Raw genomic sequence first — 18779 nt, 5'->3', positions numbered from 1 at the left:
GTGAGTAACCTCGGGGGATCTCTCTCCTGCGCCCCGGCGAGGGCCGCCTCTCCTCTTCCGTAGCCCTGCGGGGCAACTCCGGGCTTTGGAGGAAAAGGTCTGGAGGTCGGTTCCCCAGGAGGGCAGCGCCGGTAAGGGGGGGGGGGGCGCCAAGTGCGCGCCCACTTCTGCGCTCTCTCGCGCTCGCGCTCTCCCTCTCCGCCTCCCCCTGCCCCACCCGCCCACCTCAGGGAGAGAGAGAGGGAGGGAGACCGGGGAGCGGCCCCTTCCCCAGCTTCCCACGGACAGGCGCCTTTAGCACGGCCGCCCGGGCCGCTCTGGACGTCGCGTCTTTCCTCCCCAAGAGAGTCTCCGGCGAGCTCGAATTCCCTTCTACTCATCCAGAAACCGCGGAGAGGGTTAGAAGATCGTGGGCGCTTGTTTCCCGCGGTCCTCTGTCCTCAGGAAGCCGCTGTGACTTCCAGTCACCCGACACGGAGGTTTCTGCAAGATGTGCGGCGAAAACAAAACCACAATTTTAAGAAATAAGACATCTCAAAAACGAAGTGCGACATTTTAATGGCAGCTTTTCCTGGACCCCGCCGCTTCCTGCCTCATTCTTATGTCTGACCAAGTGGACTGATCCAGGAAAGCTCACATTAAAATATACCACTTGGTTTTTGAGATGTCACAATGTTTGCCTCTTCTTCATATTTTAATTTTTCTTTGGTTTTGTTTCGTTCCGAGATGCTCACCCAGACTAACAGGGATGCCTCTTCTGAGAAACTGATTTAGTTCAGGCCTTCAAGGACTCTTCTGTGATTGAGGCCCCAGTGTGAGTTCCCAGGGCTGAGTGGGGGTTTGAACCCAGGTATCTGGAGCCCTAGTCTTGACAGCTGCCCCCTCCATCACCTCATCCTGCGCAGGAATTGTCTAGCCATCACTTATTTCAATCCCTTCCTAATCTGCTTTTTTGGGAGGTCAGCTCTTGCCCAACCACCACAGATGGGGGGAAATGAAACCAAAATGATCAAGGACCAGTTCTATGATATTATTTTGAAAATATATTGCAGGCTTCAGCTTGGCACATAAACACATTCAACCTATATATTCATATATATGTATGTATGTATTCCGGCCAGGCAGGGCTTGGCATCTCTCCCACCCAGCTTCCCAGCTAACCTCCGTGAGTTTCTCTTGCAGAGTTGGGCCCTTGGACCTGGCCCCTGACCCTGGCACTGACGGGCGCCTGTCTCTTCCTCCTCGCCAGCATCATAGGAGTTGGGATCCGATGTGAGTGGTCGCAGGTGCCTCCTGCTCAAACGCAGTCCTGGGGGAGGGGGAGGGGGCAAATGGCCGAGAGGGCAGAGGGTGCAAACGCCTCCCAAATGTAGCCTGCTTGTCCACCCGGGGGGAGATTATGGAACGTTTCTGTGCAGTTTAATGCTGGTGAGCAGCTGGCTTGAGGGAGAGGTGGGAGGCCAGGGTCTCCACCCCCCCCACTCACCCACCATGCCAGCTGCTCAAAAGTCCCAGGGATGGGGGGACTGCCTGGTGGTGGAGCAGCTCCTTTCAAAATGATCTGGATAGGCTGGGTTGAAAACGACCAAATGAAACTCAACAGGGATAAGTGCAAAGTACTGCACCTCAGAAAAAAGAAATCAAATGCACAGGTACAGGACTGGGGTGCTTAGCTTAGCAACACTACAAGCAAGAAGGATCTTGGAATCGTCGTAGATTACAGTATGAGTCAACAGTGTGATATAGCTCCAGAAAAGGCAAATGCTATTTTAGGCTGCCTTAACAGAAGTATAGTTTCCAAATCCCACAAGGTGCTAGTCCCCCTCTCTATTCAGCACTGGTTAGGCCTAAATTTGAGTATTGTGTTCATTTCTGGACACCACATTTCAAGAAGGATGCTGACAAACTGGAACCAGTTCAGAGGAGGGCAACAAGGATGAGCAGTGGGCTGGAAGCCAAGCCCTGTGAGGAAAGGCTGAAAGAATTGGGCACACTTAGCTTTGAAAAAAGAAGACAGAGGGGAGATAGGAGAGCACTTTTCAAAGACTTGAAAGGCTGTCCTTCAGAGGAGGGGCAGCATCTGTTCTCGACCATCCCCAAGTGCAGAACAGACAACAATGGGCTCGAGTTATAGGAAGCCAAATTTCAGTAGAATATCAGGAAAAACTCCCTAACTGTTAGAGCAGTACGAGAGTGGAACCAGTGACCTCCGTGAGTGCTCCAATCCTGGGGGAGGTGATCAAGAGAAATGTAGACAACCCCCCCTGGCAGATCTGCTTTGATCTGGACTCCTGCCTTGAAGGGGTGGATGGACTGGATGGCCTTTGAGGCCCCTTCCAACTCCATGATTCTAGGACAGCTGTCCAAGAGGCCAGCCTCATCCCCAGGCAAGAGTCCTGTACAGCTGAAATGGGGGAGAGGTGTGACAGGGTCCGACGGGTGCTGTGCTGGGGGGCGGGGGGCCACAGGGTGAATGTCAGGGGCAGGGGGGCTGCCTCAAAAGGCCCTCTTTGTGCAGACTGGCAGGTTTCACAGCAGCTCCAGCAGGCCTCCCGCGACCGTGCGGCAGAGAGGGAGGTCCTGGCACAGAAGATCCGCGCCAAGGAGCACCAGCTGGAGGAGGCCACGGGGGAACTCAGCTCCCACAGGCTGACCCTTCAGGGCTGTGAGGCATCTGGAAACAGGATGCAGGCGCGGCTGCAGGAGCTGGAGCAGGCGCTGAGCCGAGCCAACGATAGCCTGGCTCTCCTCCGGGAGGAGAAGAGCCGAACGGAAGAGGAGTTGCTCCAGGCCAGATCCTGCCAGCAGGCGGGTAGGTCCATTTTCACTGTTCCCAGGCGTCCATGGCCCCCAACTGTGGGGCCACTTACTCTGGTAGGGCAGGTGGAGCTGCCCTGAGACCTCTTTGCCGATTGTCATTCTAAAAATGGCCCGGAGTGTCCAGCGAGTGGTTGGGAGGCATCCCTGGAATGGAAGCAGAGACCCTTGGACCCGGTGACCCATCCGTGAAGCTAAGGGGATGGGTCACCGGCTGGGGTGGGGTAGGGACACCTGCTGTGTGAGACACAGAAAGACAGAAAGATGCTGGGGTGCTGGTCAACCCCAGTGCCCCCTCACTCTTCCCTGTTCATCTTTAAGGACAAAATCCCAGTGATCTTCCCAAAGGGAGCAAGCCCTTTGAGAGGGCGGCCAAGCCCATCTTGGGGCATCAGCCAAATTCTCAAGGAATCTCTCGAGCAATATCAGAGGCTTGGGGGGTGCCTGGGGGAATCCATTGTTATTGTTGTCTTTGTGGTGGTTTCAAAGCCTGGGTGCCCTTGTCCGCCCATTCCCAGGGAGTGCCAGGGCTCCCAGGCTCCCAAGGAAGTCGTTTTCATGTGTGCGGCTCTTGCATTGCATTGGTACATCTAAAAGCCTGGCCTGAGGGGTGCAGGCCGGGCCAGGAGAGGGAAGGGGCCAGCCCCGGGGGCTCACGTGACATTTGGAGCCAGGCCAGGCATCGTACAGACGTGTCAGAATATGTCAGCTTTCCTGTTGACTATTCTAAACACCAGCTTCCATGCAGGCGGACAGACAAGAGGGCAAACCTGGGGCCGCTCATGCACGGGTGAATTTGCCTGGGCCCAAGGTTCTTCCTCCATGGGTGCTGCTGGGAATGGGTCACCGGGGGAGCAGCTTAATCTCCTGTGGACGGGGCCTGTTAGGGACAAACGGCTGGGATCGCTCCACAACAGCAAGGACTGCAGTGCAGAAAGCATCTTCTGGCCCCCTTTCTCTCTCTCTCTCTCTCCCCCCCCCACCAACCAGGCTGCTGTCCACTTGGGTGGGAGCACTTCCGGCAGAAATGCCTGTGGATTTCACTATATTCAAAGAACTGGGAAGACAGCAAGACAGACTGTGAAATGATGTCATCTCGGCTGGTCGTTTTGAAAGAATCCTGGGAGGCAAGCAACCTCTGGAATTCCATCCTGTCAAAGGTAAGAAGGAGGGAAGAAGGCCATGGGCCCCTGGGGCTCAGGTGTCAGGTAAGGCCATCAGGCAGCCCATGTCCTGGACGGGAGAAAGGAGACAGCACAGACAGCAGAGAGAGCCAGCGGAAAAAGCCAAGGAAGAGAGACCAAGGCCTCCCAGGGAGGAGGGACCCAGAACCCGTCCAGAGGATCATTCTGTCCCTGGCCCTGCAAAACCAGCCACCCTGTCCCTGAACCCCCCAAGCTTCCCACCTTTTACTGCTGGCACGGTCCAGGAGTGAGACCTTTTCGCCTCATATTTGACATCAGGGTCTGCCCTGATGGAGCCTCCTTGAAAGAGGCTTACACTCTGGGCACATTAGCTGCTTTATTGTTACCAATATAAAGCAATTTTGTATCTCCTGCCCATTGAATAGCAAATCCATCCACAGCAGCTTATAAATCACATGGGGAGGAAAAACACCAAGTTAGCACAAAATATTTTAATTTATTTATTCAAAAAGTCCTTCTGGTGTTGGAGAGCTCTATGAAGGAAGGGGAGCCTCCACCCACCCACCCACCCAGAGTCCACTTCCAAGGGAGCAGGGCCAGCCCCTTTGGCTCATGATCATCATAATCATCATCAGGAGTTGCCACCTTAAAGGCCTTGGCAACTGCCACGCCATGCTTGATGGCCACCATACCTATGGCCAGAAAGAGGCTCCACTTTTTGGCTTGGAGGAGGGGGTTTCCCATGGGGACCCCCCCCCCCCAGCCTGCTTAGGCCCACCGAGAGATTAACACTTCAGGACGAAGGAGAACGGCAGGACGTTCAGCTGCCCAGTGATACCCATTGCCCTCCCCCAAGGCAGAACCGGGATGTGCATCTGGCACAGCCATTCCTTCAACCCAGCAACTGAGAGACCCTCCCGGGAAAGGCTCCTTTCTCCCCCTGTGGTTGCTAAAAAAACAAAAATCTTCTTTGGGACGTCCACATATCTGGTCATATTTATTTGCATGCTTTGTGCACTTTTGAAGGGCGCACTAACCAAATTTCTTGGGTGGGGGCCCCTCTATTAAATTACACAATATTTTAAAACATAGCAGAAGTACAATGATGTGATGCCTCAAGAAACAGAGTACTGTGTAAGATGAAAGCAACCCATCAGCAGTGAATTTATTTATTTATTTATTGGATTTCTATCCCACCCATCTAGACCAAAGGTCTACTCTGGGCGGTTTACAAATTTATATATATATATATTATGCCCGGCCTGGCTGGAAGGAGTGACTGGAACAAGTCAAAACATTTCAACATATACATAAAACCAAGTTAAAGCCAGCAGAAGGATAAGCATGCAAAGTTAGAAAAAAGGGACCCTAATCAGTGCCTAAAATGGCTGGGAGCATCCAGGGATCTCCACCGGGCATGAAGATGACCGCAATGAAGGTGCCAGGCCAGCCTCTCTGGGGTGGATGTCATTAACTGGTCTAAACCACGCTGATCACCATAATCACCCATTCTCCTGAAAAGGACAAAAGCTGATCCCACAGCTATAAATACTGGGCTATCCAACAAACTGTACCAGAGCACAGACAGAGTTATGACTCTGTCCTCTGAAGAGGCCGGCCACAGAGACTGGCAAAACGTTAGGAAGAAAAACCTTAAGAATATGGTGAAACAGCCCAGAAAACCCACAACAACCATCAGATCCCAGCTGTGAAAGCCTTTGAGAATACATTGCTCATTTATTTATTTATCTTAAATATTTTTACTCTGCCTTTCTCCTTTAAAAAAAAAAAATCAAAGGCAGCTTACTTAATTAAAAAACAGTATTAAAGCTAACAACAGTGCTTATACAAATACTAAAAAGTATGAAATTAATACCACACTAAAAGACAGTAGACAAAAGCAATACTAAAAGCACATTGAATGCACAGCAATCTATTTAAAAACCCCACTCAGGCCATTAGTTAGTGAGGGAAAGCTTGCCTAAGAAGAAAGATCTTTGCCTGCTTGCAGAAAGACAGCAGAGATGGGGCCAGCCTGGCCTCCAGTGGGAGGGAGTTCCACAGAACTGGGAGCAGCCACAGAGAAGGCCCTGTCTTGTGTCCTCACCTAACACAGCTGTGAAGGTGGCGGGTGTAAACAGCCCCGTATCTCCAAAGAGATTTATGGGGGTGCAGGAAATCGGGACGAGTAAGAAAACCAGACAAACTTCTAATTGCTGAGCAGAGCCAATTGAACTCAGCCAAGTTCTGTCTAAATTTTCTTCCTCAGAGGCCAATCTCCTTATTAAGAAAGCAACACAGACATAACCATGAGATATACTCAGAATGATTTGGCTCTGAAAGTTTGGTAGCAAACCCACGTGGCCAATTAGACATTCAGCTGGTCTGTTCAAGAAACAAAGCTTCTACATAGAAATCAATCATTACTGTTTTATTAAAAAGAATTACTTTAGAAAAGGTTTCAGTTGATAGTAAATTAAGTCAGTAGGTACATTTTCATTCAAGACTAACGGAACACACCACACCCCCACTCCAGCTAAAAAAATAAAGAAATGAAACTATGCTAACTAACAAAAAGCATAAATCATCCATCTCACGTGTCTTGGGTCTTCAAAGGCTGATGCTAGATGAAAACCAGTCCATTATGGGAAAAGCACGTGTCTGCCCCTTTCTCAGGCAAACTCCATCTTTTTTCTCCCCTCCTTACTCTTCTTCTTCCCAGAATGCCTCCTGGGTCTTGTTGTTCCGCCTAACTTTCTCAGGGAGCTTCAGTTGTTATCATTCTTTGTGGCAGAATTATTTTGACTACGAAACTCTCTGCTCTCCACTCAGCTTAGCAACGAGATAACCAGAGAGCGAAGCTTCTCTGAAACAGCATTGAAAACTTTCCTACTACAGAACAGACTTTAAATCAAAATGGATGCTATTGGGACAATCTTAGGACTACATATCCCATTCTAATACACATAAAAACACAAATCATCACATGCCCCCCCTGATTATCGTTAAAATTCAGAACAGTTAATCTGATCTAATTTTAAGAAATCAAGTAAAAGTAACTAAAAAGTAATTCAAAGTAATTAACTGGTTACATTTCAAAATTCAACTACAGATTAACTATTACAATACTGAAACATAGCACACTGTTGAATACATTGTTTCAACGTTCAGGTTCATAAGAATCTTCACAGTACATTCTAGAAAGACCATCTGCCACTACATTCAATTTTCCAGGTATGTGTTGAACTTCAAAATCAAAATCTTGCAATGCTAGACTCCATCTCAACAATTTTTGGTTGTGAGATTTCATCTTCTGCAACCAAACTAAAGCTCTGTGATCTGTTTGGAGTGTAAACTTACGACCCCATAGGTAAGGTCGAAGTAAATTGAGAGACCAAAATATAGAAAGAGCTTCTTTTTCAGGTACTGCGTAACTTCTCTCTCTATCCAAGAGTTTTCTAGAGAAGTATGAGATAGGGTAAAGGTTCCCATCTTCTCCTTGCTGTAACAAAACAGCTCCCAGTCCTAATTCAGAAGCATCAGTTTGTAAAATGAATGGTTTGTCAAAATCAGGGGATTTCAGTATAGGCGCATCCATAATCTTAGCTTTTAAAGCTTCAAAGGCACCTTGACACTCTGGTGTCCACTTTACCTTGACAGGCTGTCTCTTCCTAGTGAGCTCTGTCAGAGGTGAAGCCAAATGACTGAAATCAGGAATGAATTTTCTGTAGTAGCCAACTAGGCCCAAAAATGAGCGTACCTGTTTCTTAGTTTTAGGGATAGGCCAATCATTAATAGATTGTACTTTAGCTTGCAAAGTCTGAATTTCTCCTTGCCCAATCAAATGACCTAAGTACATGACTTTTCCTTGCATCCACTGACACTTGCTGGCTTTGACTGTCAGTCCTGCTTGCTGAAGTCTGGACAAAACAGTTTCAATATGAGACATGTGAGAATCAAAATCAGAACTGAAAATGGCAACATCATCAAGATAAGCACTTGCAAAAGGTAAACCTTGTAAAAGTTTGTCTATCATCCTTTGAAATGACGCACCTGCATTCTTCAAACCAAATGGCAATCTGCGGAAACGGAAAGTTCCCACGTGCGTGATGAAAGCGGTCTTATCTCGTGAATCTTCAGCTAAATCAAGCTGCCAATAAGCATTCTTTAGATCGAGAATGCTGATAAACTTAGCCTTTGAAAGATGTTCAATTAAATCATCCATTCTAGGCAATGGGTATGGATCTGGAACAGTAACACTGTTTAACTTTCTGTAATCAACACAAAATCTTACTTCCTCGAGAATTTCACCCAAAGCGTTACGTTTTGGCACCAGAACCACCGGAGAAGCCCAAGGGGAGAATGACGGTTCAATCACCCCCAAAGATAACATCTTTTGTATCTCTTGTTCAATTTGGATAGCATGATTACCAATTGCTCTATATGGGCTAGACCGTATGGGCTGGGCGTTGTTCTCAGTAGTTATCACATGACTGATCAATTTGGTGTAACCTGGTTTATCTGAAAACACATCTTGGTATTGTTCTAAAATTTGAAACAACCTTTCCTTCTGATCAACGGTACCTGTTAAAACAAGATTATCAGACCATGTACCTGCATCTTGCAATTCAGACAACATATCAATAGGTTCATTTGCAGCATGAAAATATTCAGCATGACATTGGAAAACCATTGCAGATCTATCTTTGTACAGTTTCAAACTATTGACATGGTAAAGAACAGGTTTCTTATTAGAATCCAACATTTTGACAAGATAATTGACATTTCCCAGTTTTTGAACAATTTCACCTGGACCTTCCCAGACAACTTCTAGCTTAGAAGGTCTGAGTGGGTTCAGAACAAGTACCAAATCACCCACAGAAAATTCCCTGTGTCTGGATCTCTTGTCATGGAAGAACTTCTGACTTGCTTGAGCGTCCAACAAATTGTCTCTGGCTAACTCCTGGACAGCCAAGAGTTTCTCTTGAAGTTTTCTAACAAAATCAGCAACTGGCACAGTACTACTTTTAACCACACCTTCCCAATTGGATTTCAGGAAGTCCAATGGTCCTTGTAGATTTCTTCCAAACACCACCTCACTTGGAGAAAAGCCACCTAGTGACGAATGAGCTGAGCTACGGTAAGCAAACAAAGCAAAAGGCAAAAGCTCATCCCAAATGTTTCCATATTCTTGGGTCAAAGTTTTAATCATCCTAAGCAAAGTTTGTTGACCTCTTTCCACCATACCATGAGATTGAGGATGATGGGCCGTGGAAAAACTGATGGTTATTCCACTTATCTCGCAGATCTTACGCATAAGTTCACTTGTAAAGGCTCCTGCTTGATCACAAATTATTTTGGATGGTACTCCAATACGCGAGCACAAGTCCACAATAATTCTAGCTATGGTGGTAGCTGTCAGGTTGATAATAGCGTAAGCCTCGATCCACCTACTGGCAGAACAGATGAAAGAAATGATGTATTTCTTCTTAGATTTAGTAGGAACAAAAGGTCCTAGTACATCCATTTGCAAACACTGGAACACTTGGTCAGGAATTTCCATAATCTGCATTTCGGCCTTTACCTTGTCAGTTTGATGGCCTGTGCGTTGGCAATAGTCACAAGAACTGACATAGTCCTTTACAGTTTTTGAAATACCAGGCCAGTAAAAATGTTGAGAAATCCTCTTTAGGGTTTTTTGTATTCCCTGGTGCCCACTACTCGGATGGTCATGAGCCATTTCTAGTATTCTCAGTCTATATTCAGTAGGCACGACTAACTGTTGAACAGGTTGGGCATCCAAGTTGGATTTGGGGAAATATTCTCTGTACAAAAGTCCATTTTCTCCCCACAGGAAACTAACTTGCTGATGCGCAGGACGTTCAGCATAGTTGTCTGCTTGTGACCTCAAAGAAGCTAGAGAGGGATCATTAAGTTGCTTCAGTCTAAAGTCCTCTGATCCCTTAGGTATCACCTCCTCCATTTTAGTTTCAGTTGTAGCTGCATTATCAGGTTCGGTCACAAGAGGCTGCTGTTGGGTAAGGTCTCCATCTGAGCTATCCTCAGTGGATTCCTGCTCCCGTTCAAGATTATGTATCTCTCTACTTTGAGAACGCGTAACTACCGACATTGAAGTTGCATTTTGACTCTGCATGTGATCCAAAAAAGCAAGATCATTTCCAAGAAGAAAATCAGGTTTTCCCTCATGGGTTAAAATATGTTTTACCCCTGACCAGCTCTTATACGAAATTTTGACATAAGCTAAAGGAATGAAACGCTGATCAGTCTCTACAGATCCATAAGTTTTTACTGGACACCTCAGGTTGTTCAAGATTAAGGTGGGGTCTAGAAATCGTTTGCTTATCGAAGAAATGTCGGCACCCGAGTCACGAAAAGCACTTAAAGCCATATCACCTCCAGGTGTGTGAAGAAAAACCACCTCAGAAAATGTGCGGGTTGCCCAGTCCCTTTGTGCAGTTGGTACTATGCAATCAGGATCCATAACAGAAAACCTCTCTCCTGATGCAGTCTCTTTTACAATTTCTGAGGAAATTGAAGCAATTTGTAAGTCCAAAACTCTAGGCACATATTGGTTTACTGCTGCCTGCATTCCACTGGCTTGCGAAGGGGTTACAGTTAGGTTAACTCCTTCCTGACTCTGTGAAGGCACAATGCTTGACTGGTGAGGCACAGAAACTGCATTACTGGCAGCTGGCACTTGCTGAGTTCCTGCTGGCACAGAACTTACATACGCCATCTTGGGTGTGCCTGCTTTAGATCTGCGTGGAGCTGGCACAGGTGTTTTCCTAGCTGGCTCCTTAACTTGGCTAGCTGGCACATTCAACCTTGGGCAATCTCGTCGCAGATGAGAGCCACCACATTCAAAACATTTAAGAGGTGTTTTACTCTGGCTAGGAGCTAGACTCCTGCGTTGCTCAAATGAACTTTGCCTGGGCTCTTGAGGAAAAGACTTTCTAAATTCAGGCTGACTCTGTCTCTTAGGGACTATTGGTGTAGTCTTTGCCCTAACCAGTAGGTCATCATGGTAGTAAGGTAGATTGCTTCTATCAACACTGGCTGTTGAGTCCTCAGACTCCTCTTTTTCCTTCAGCTTATTAACCAAACGCTCCACCTCTGCCTCTCTGTACTGCTTCAATAACTCATCATCAATGTTCTGATTATGAATAGATTGAGTGTGACAAGCAACAAAATCAGCAAACATCATTGTTAACTTATCCACTTGTGATAGACTCTTGTTAGGATCAGGACGCACAGCACCGGCTGCTGCTGCTGCTGCTGCTCCTGCTGTCCCATCAGAAATGCCTCTGCCTGGCACTCCCCTCCCTACTGGAGTGCTGGCACCCGCCATTTCCTCTGCCTGATCCATCTGTTGCAACTTAGTCCAAGTCTGATCTGAATCAGATCTAAGTAGATCCTGGACGTCCTGTGCTGGGAGTTTAGCCATTATATTTCCCTTCTCAGTTGTGAAGAATCATAAGTAATCCTTTGCTTAGCACCACTTGGAGTCAAGACGTCCTGTTCAAGAGCCTCCAAAAGCTCTTGGTGCCAGGGCTTCGTATCTGCACTACCAATCTTAACTTTTCTCTGAGTCACAAACAGCTCTCCAGGCAATTCCAAAAATTCTTCTCCTGCTAAGTGTTGATCCATATAAGCTTCAACCAACGCAAACACCGAGCTGACCCAAAAAGTAAAATCTCTCTCTGCCCATGTAGCCGAAACTGTAGGGCGAGAGCAAAGCCATAAAACACTCTGGCAGGAACAGCCCTAAACTGGAGCTTCAGAAGGGCGACCGTTTACTTGCATGAAAATGCCCACTCATTAAACAGCCCAATTAAACAGATTTTAATGTCTGTTAAAACCTAAGCGTTGTTTCTTATCAGACCTCACTGCAGCTAAGTCTTTCCGTAAGATCCTTAGCTGGAAAGAGAAAAGCAATTTGGCTAATTTACAGCCTGTCAGCATGCACGCACTCCCTCAGCCAAGGCTTCCGGAAGAATGCCTGCAGCTTCACTTACAAAGCAAGCACCATAAATCCATAAATCACACTAAAGCACGTGTTCCGTCCGACCGCTGCCAACCATGTAAACAGCCCCGTATCTCCAAAGAGATTTATGGGGGTGCAGGAAATCGGGACGAGTAAGAAAACCAGACAAACTTCTAATTGCTGAGCAGAGCCAATTGAACTCAGCCAAGTTCTGTCTAAATTTTCTTCCTCAGAGGCCAATCTCCTTATTAAGAAAGCAACACAGACATAACCATGAGATATACTCAGAATGATTTGGCTCTGAAAGTTTGGTAGCAAACCCACGTGGCCAATTAGACATTCAGCTGGTCTGTTCAAGAAACAAAGCTTCTACATAGAAATCAATCATTACTGTTTTATTAAAAAGAATTACTTTAGAAAAGGTTTCAGTTGATAGTAAATTAAGTCAGTAGGTACATTTTCATTCAAGACTAACGGAACACACCACACCCCCACTCCAGCTAAAAAAATAAAGAAATGAAACTATGCTAACTAACAAAAAGCATAAATCATCCATCTCACGTGTCTTGGGTCTTCAAAGGCTGATGCTAGATGAAAACCAGTCCATTATGGGAAAAGCACGTGTCTGCCCCTTTCTCAGGCAAACTCCATCTTTTTTCTCCCCTCCTTACTCTTCTTCTTCCCAGAATGCCTCCTGGGTCTTGTTGTTCCGCCTAACTTTCTCAGGGAGCTTCAGTTGTTATCATTCTTTGTGGCAGAATTATTTTGACTACGAAACTCTCTGCTCTCCACTCAGCTTAGCAACGAGATAACCAGAGAGCGAAGCTTCTCTGAAACAGCATTGAAAACTTTCCTACTACAGAACAGACTTTAAATCAAAATGGATGCTATTGGGACAATCTTAGGACTACATATCCCATTCTAATACACATAAAAACACAAATCATCACAGCGGGGTCAAGAGAAAGGCCTCTCCTAATGATCTTTACACCTGAGCAGGCTCACAATGGGAGATGCAGTCCTTGAGATAGGTTGGACCCTAGTCATTTAGAGCCTTATAGGTTAAAGCCAGCACTTTGAATGGTGCTCAGGAATGGTAAACCATTTCTGAATATTCTCTACCTGGAAAACCCTGAGAAAGGTCACCATCACTCAGAATCCATTTGATAGTAGATGATGATGATGATGATGATGATGATGATGATGATGATGATGATGATGATGATGATGATGATGATGATGATGAAGATGATGATGATGATGATGAAGAAGAAGAAGCATAGATTGTTTTTTTTAAAAAATTCTTTGGTGCACTCCAGTGGCCAGTATGATGCTGAGTGCCTGTTCCTTTTCAAAATCCAGCTTGAACATCAGGTATTTCTCATTTCATACAAGGTAAAGCCTTTGTTACAATGCCTTGAGCATTGCTTCACCTGTATGGGAGATTAATGCAATGGTCCTATAATTACTGCACTCTTGGCATCTTTCTTGGGAATTGGAATATATAGTGAATGTTCCCAGTCTGTGGACCATTGTTTGTTTTCCATGTATGTAAGCATATTCTTGTGAGCATGCTGATATACTGTATTCCGTTTCTGTAACTGGGAATAGTCCTATCAATATCCCATCTACTACTACTGATTTAATTCATCCAAGTACTTTGAAAGCAATTTTCACTTTCTAAACTTGTCAGATTACGGGATTCTTCTTCAAAGGAATTTATTTCTTTGCATCTCTTTTGTATAGTTCTTTACTGCATTGTTTCCATTATGTCTTAATTTTATCCTAGTTATTTTATCCTTTGGTCCATCAAAGCAAGCTCAAATGAGCTCTCAACCAGTCTGTTTCTCCTCCCAAGCCACAGGGCAGACTGAGCGTGGGCTGCCTTGCCTGGGTTAGATGAAAAAAGGCGTGGGGAAGGGGCCTGGCCTGCCGACACTCGGCTCACAGAAGCAATTGCTTCATGGCAGGAACAGCCCGAATGCTCCCCCAAGACCTCCTGATGAGCAAATCACTTCTCAAACTTCTCAAACATGGGTTTATCAGTGTTTACTTTTCTCCTCTAGCTTTCTTGGGAACAATTTTGGATTGGCCTTTCATCAGATGGACAGTGGCTGTCTTGGGCTGATGGATCATCTGTTCATAGGTAAGTGAAGCATCTTTTGCTTCTTGTCAACCCCAGTCTTCTGGGCCGAGTGGTGGACGACCAGTATGTCCCACTAGGACAGGCAGCCTCTGAGTGCTTTTAGCCCCTGCCTTCCTCAACTGAGCCAAAGCACTAGTTTATCCAGCCCCATATTGAGCAGCAAGCCCCCCCACCCCCGACACACACACACTAAAAGACACCTCTCATGGCTGGAGAGCCCAAGAAGGGTGGTTGGAGCCATTTGTGCACAAAGTACAAGGGCGTGGCCTCCAAGTTCTGGCCCCTTTCCCTCGCCCATTCCCTTTGGAAACCCTTAAGGACTGACTAGGCGCCTGGATGAGGAAGAGATGAACGGCAGCAGGTGACTAGACATTAGTGCATAGAGAAGAGAGACATTAAAAAGGAGCACTTGGAAGGCAAAGTCTCTGGCAAAGGGAGTGTGCTTCAGCCGCTAGCATGCTCTCTAGGGCAAGAGGCTGATCCTGATGCCAGATCCATGCGAACCTCCTACAGTAGGCATGTGCACGCACCAGAGGCAGGATGCAGCCAACTCTCACTTGCATATTAACTTCTTGAGAGGGCTTAAGCCTGAGGAATGAGTTCCTTAGCACCTGTCCAAGAGGCAAGACCATGGATGATAACAAGAGGGTCTTGCAAGAGACCAGGCCCTGAGGAAGGGACTGTTCCTGGGGGCAGAGCCAGCTGGAGGCACACAGACTCAGCAGGTGTCAGTTTTAATCCTGGGGGCAGGAGAGTTGAGGGGGGGGAACTTTGTGTTGATCCACTGAGCCTTGTAGTTGCTGACTCAGAAACATGAACAACAGCAACTATTAGCATAGGGGTGAAAAAACTAAGGGAAGCCCAGTGGCCCCCCCACCCCCTTTCTCAAACTCAAGTAGGTTTTAAGGCAGACAAGAAATCAACTCTTCTCCCACCTACAGGCAGGCCCTAGAATGCTTTTGGTCCCCTTGCCTCTCCCAGTTTCCCATCCCGCCTGCTCCCCTTGCTCGCTTCGGCTCCAGCAGTAAAGGCTGCGGAGGGCGAGATGCCCTCTTTGGTCAAAGAAATGGGCTGTTGGTCAAAACAAGGAAAAGGGACTAACGAGGCGCCACGCAGAAGCCCACAGAGTGGAATAGCCCTTGGTGAAAACAATTCCCCATCCCCACCGGAGGATGCAGGCTCCACTTTTCCCTCTCCCCTCCTCCTTGCAAGAAGATCACCATGGTGGGACAGTGAAGAAGGGAGGTGGGTGGTTCATGTGGATTCAGAAATGGCCACTCAAGTCATGACAGTTACAGGGAAGTAACCGGTTCTTCTCCATAGTCTCTGTGGTTCACATCTGCTCAGTGACCAGCTGGGGGGCAGGGGGGGGCAGGTTCTCACACCAGAACAGAGGACCGTACCTGCACAGTCAAAGGAAGCATGTGCTGCGCATAGGTGTCCAGCCTGCAGTGGACCAGGTGGCAGCTTGACAAACACCTTAAAATTGTGCATCGCTCAGAAAGGTTGTTCATACAGTCTTTTTTCTACGTCAGAAGCCTCTGTGTGTGTGTGTGTGTGTGTGTGTGTGTGTGTGTGTGTGTGTTTGTTTGTTTGTTTGTTTGTTTGTTTGTTTGTTTGTTTGTTTCTAACAGCAAGCCACTACTGTGGGCAGATACAAAAGAAACAGAGGCAAGAGGGGTGACAACACAGGTTGACCTTGGCATGGGTCTTGGTGGCAGAGAAACTACTTGTTTGGTTCCCTAAAAGCTGTAGTCGTTAATATAAAAAGCCAGATACGGCAAGCATCGAAGGAAGGACAGGATTTTTCCAGAGTTGTTTGGCAAAATTCATGAGAACATCCTGCGAAATTCTGACACTTCTTTTGGAAGATGCCGGACCTTGTCTCTTTGCAGCTGCAGCCATGGTCTCTCCCCTTCTCTCACTCTCCCCTCAGTTTACTAAACTTTTACTCTCCAGAGCTGTACCACTTCGCTGCCAAGCCCTTATGAAGTGAAATGACACTTACCATTTTTTTAAATCATCGGTTTCCTCCTGCTGAGGGTGAGAACAGAGAGGGTGTGGGGGGGGCATGGTGGCTGTCAGGGAAGAACAGACCAACTAGGGCCCCTCTGAGGTGCCGTGTGGTTTCCTGTCCCAAAGCGCTGTTCAGAACGGGAAAACTTCACTGGGTAGCTGCTCTCGGTTGCTATTATGCTTTCAGCATATTGTGCGAAGACAGGAGTTGCTAGAAAAGAGAGCAATCCTGCGAAGAATTGAGGGAAGCAGGAAAAGAGGAAGACCGAACACGAGATAGAGGGACTCCAAAATGGAAGCCACAGCTTGAGTTTACAAGATCCAGATAAGGCTGCCAAGGGCCAGATTGTTTCTTAGAGTTTAGTAACTCTGACCATAAGTCAGAAGTGGCCTGATGGCAGAAATAAATGGCAGAAAGATGCTTACTTTGCTACAGGGAAGGGGTGGGCAGAGAACGCTCCCTCCCCTATCATTTTCCTGCTGCAACTCATTTCAATGTATTTTTTTCTCCAGTGAAAATGATATTTTTACTTTGGGCCTCCTTCCTCATACACTTTTTACACTTTTCAGCACTGATGTCCGGGGCAATGTTTTCTATGGGATCCTGAGTAATGGAGCCATATCAAGAAAGTACAGTGGAGCGTATTGTCGGTACATCTGTGAGAAGGCGGCCAGGCCCACACTGCCAGGGGCTTTGGTTTCCTGAATGAATTGACCCTGGCACATCTCAAACCTGCACCTTCTGGGAGGTTCCCTGGAATGTCCACACTGCGTGCAAAAAGGGTGGATGCGTTCTTTTATCCTTGTTAACCACCTCAAAATGTCCTACCTCTTAGACCAGTATGGCCATGGAACCAATTGCCTTGAGGGGTGTTGAGCCCCCTCCCCCCCCCACGGCTGGAGGCCTGCAAGAGAAGACTTGGGCCACCAGCCGCCTGTCCGACCAGCACCGATCTGGATCCCAGCACAGACGGAGCAGGGCTCTGGACCTGACAGCCACCTGGACTCCTTCCTACTCAGCTCTCCAATGATTCTAAGGGGTGCTTCTGCCTCTGGCCCTCTGGGTCTGTCCGTGTGGGTGGCGTTTGTTCTTTTTCAGCAGCTTAGACCTTGGCAGCCGCCACCGTGCCATCCTCCCCTGCCTGACCATGCCGCTCCTTCCTCGGAGCAGCAGGGCAATGAAGCGCGGGCGAGGCATGACCTGGGGCCTCTGTGCCCCACGGGGGGGGGGGGGGACAGGCTGGCCAGGCAGATCTGACGGATGGGCCAGAGACACCCCTCTCTGCTACAGGCAGAGCTCCCAGGAAAGCGGAGAGGGCTTTCATCGGGAGACTTACTTCATCTGGAGACACACACACACCCCTTTGCCATCTAGCCAAAGGCAACAGCTACAAGCAGGGTGGCCATGATTCAGGTGAGAAGGGCAGAGATAGCTAGGAAGCCTCCTCCCTTCCCTCCCTCTCTTGTAGGAGGCTCACCATTGCTGCAGCCACCCATCGCAACCCCATGAGACGCAGAAAGCCACGGGACACGTTGGGTCTCCCACACTGTCCCCATGTCCAGGCCCAAAGGCCACCAGAAGCAGCCTCTGTGGTTCTCTGGCCTTGCCCGTGGGCCCTACTGGGATTCCTGCCCCCACTGCAGCTGGCCCCTGGCCCTCTGGCCTCTGCAGCTTCAGTTCTAACAGTGGCCAGGACCCTGCATAGCAGAAGGCAGGATGGTACCCCCTTGCCCAGTGGCTGCCACCTCTACCCAGATGAGCAAGGACTGAGGGTTTTCTGTTTGGGAGAAACAGAGAGCAGAGACAGATCCTGCCTCCCACCCCCACCCCCACCCCCACCCCCACCCTGTTCACGTCCTGCCCATCTGGAGATTGATTGCACAAGATCCCTGACCTGGATTGTGAGGGATCTACTTAAGAGGTGAACAGTGTGACAACCCCAGACCTACTGGAGTATGCCACCCTATATTTATGCTGCCACCAACCATTCCCTGTAAGGAGTCACACAGACCAGGAATGGATTTTACTAAACAAAAGAACAAGGTTTATTGAAATAACAAACAGGGTACATAAAAGAATCAGGTAAATAGGATACTGGAACGTGGCATAGCCCAAACATACACATATAACAGAGTGGTTCCCACAGAACCCTTTAAGGTAACGCACAGACCCTGAACCTATCAGTTCTGGCTACCTAAATAGAAACCTGAACCTATCAGGCATGTACTAACTGACACACAGTTGTACTCAGTCTGACATACAGACTCCCACTCCTCCTTCTCCACATCAGCTCCAAATATATATATAGTACAGCTCCTCCCCCCTGATGTCCCGCCTTCCACTCCCCATAGGATGGAACTTTCCCTCCAAACCCATGACAGACAGGTACCATCAGTGCTGTATGTGACACCTCCCCTCTTTATAAGTTGTTTTGCAGGGGAAAAGCTAAAGTGCTTTTCTCCAAAAAAACAACCAGGATCAAAACACAAAAACAGTTATACATTATAACACAATCCCATACTTACTCACTCTAGGTCAAACATATCAGTTATGCATTTAAACATTAATATTTACAATACATTAAGTTACCTTTATTAATACAAACCAAGCCTGTTCAACAAACAGGTACATTTAACTTTTGGTCACCAA

General features: G+C 47.5%; 2 protein-coding genes across 2 annotated transcripts in view; both read left to right on the top strand.

The window, feature by feature from the left end:
* LOC110082844 (uncharacterized) overlaps window positions 1–18779 on the top strand; it is a 52811-nt gene that overhangs the window by 489 nt on the left and 33543 nt on the right. The gene's annotated exons all lie outside the window — the stretch shown is intronic.
* Window positions 9–18053, top strand: LOC110082823 (B-cell differentiation antigen CD72). The gene is made up of 5 exons (XM_078384199.1): window positions 9–131; window positions 2519–2812; window positions 3808–3977; window positions 14034–14113; window positions 16700–18053. The coding sequence occupies exons 2-5, from the start codon at window positions 2686–2688 to the stop codon at window positions 16833–16835; spliced, it is 513 nt and encodes a 170-aa protein (XP_078240325.1). The 5' UTR covers window positions 9–131; window positions 2519–2685; the 3' UTR covers window positions 16836–18053.

The sequence above is a fragment of the Pogona vitticeps genome, chromosome 2 (genome assembly GCF_051106095.1).
Source record: "Pogona vitticeps strain Pit_001003342236 chromosome 2, PviZW2.1, whole genome shotgun sequence".
In the NCBI taxonomy this organism is placed as follows: domain Eukaryota; kingdom Metazoa; phylum Chordata; class Lepidosauria; order Squamata; family Agamidae; genus Pogona; species Pogona vitticeps.
The sequence above is the reverse complement of the archived record's forward strand: the minus strand, read 5'-3'. Positions and strand labels throughout refer to the sequence as shown.

What these genes read in the sequence shown, in the direction of transcription:
- LOC110082823 (XM_078384199.1), top strand. Translation starts at nt 2,686, where the DNA reads ATGCAGGCGCGGCTGCAGGAGCTGGAGCAGGCGCTGAGCCGAGCCAAC. An exon ending in GGAATTCCATCCTGTCAAAG is followed by an intron (nt 3,978 to 14,033) that starts GTAAGAAGGAGG and finishes TTTCTCCTCTAG; the next exon opens with CTTTCTTGGGAACAATTTTG. An exon ending in GATGGATCATCTGTTCATAG is followed by an intron (nt 14,114 to 16,699) that starts GTAAGTGAAGCA and finishes TACACTTTTCAG; the next exon opens with CACTGATGTCCGGGGCAATG.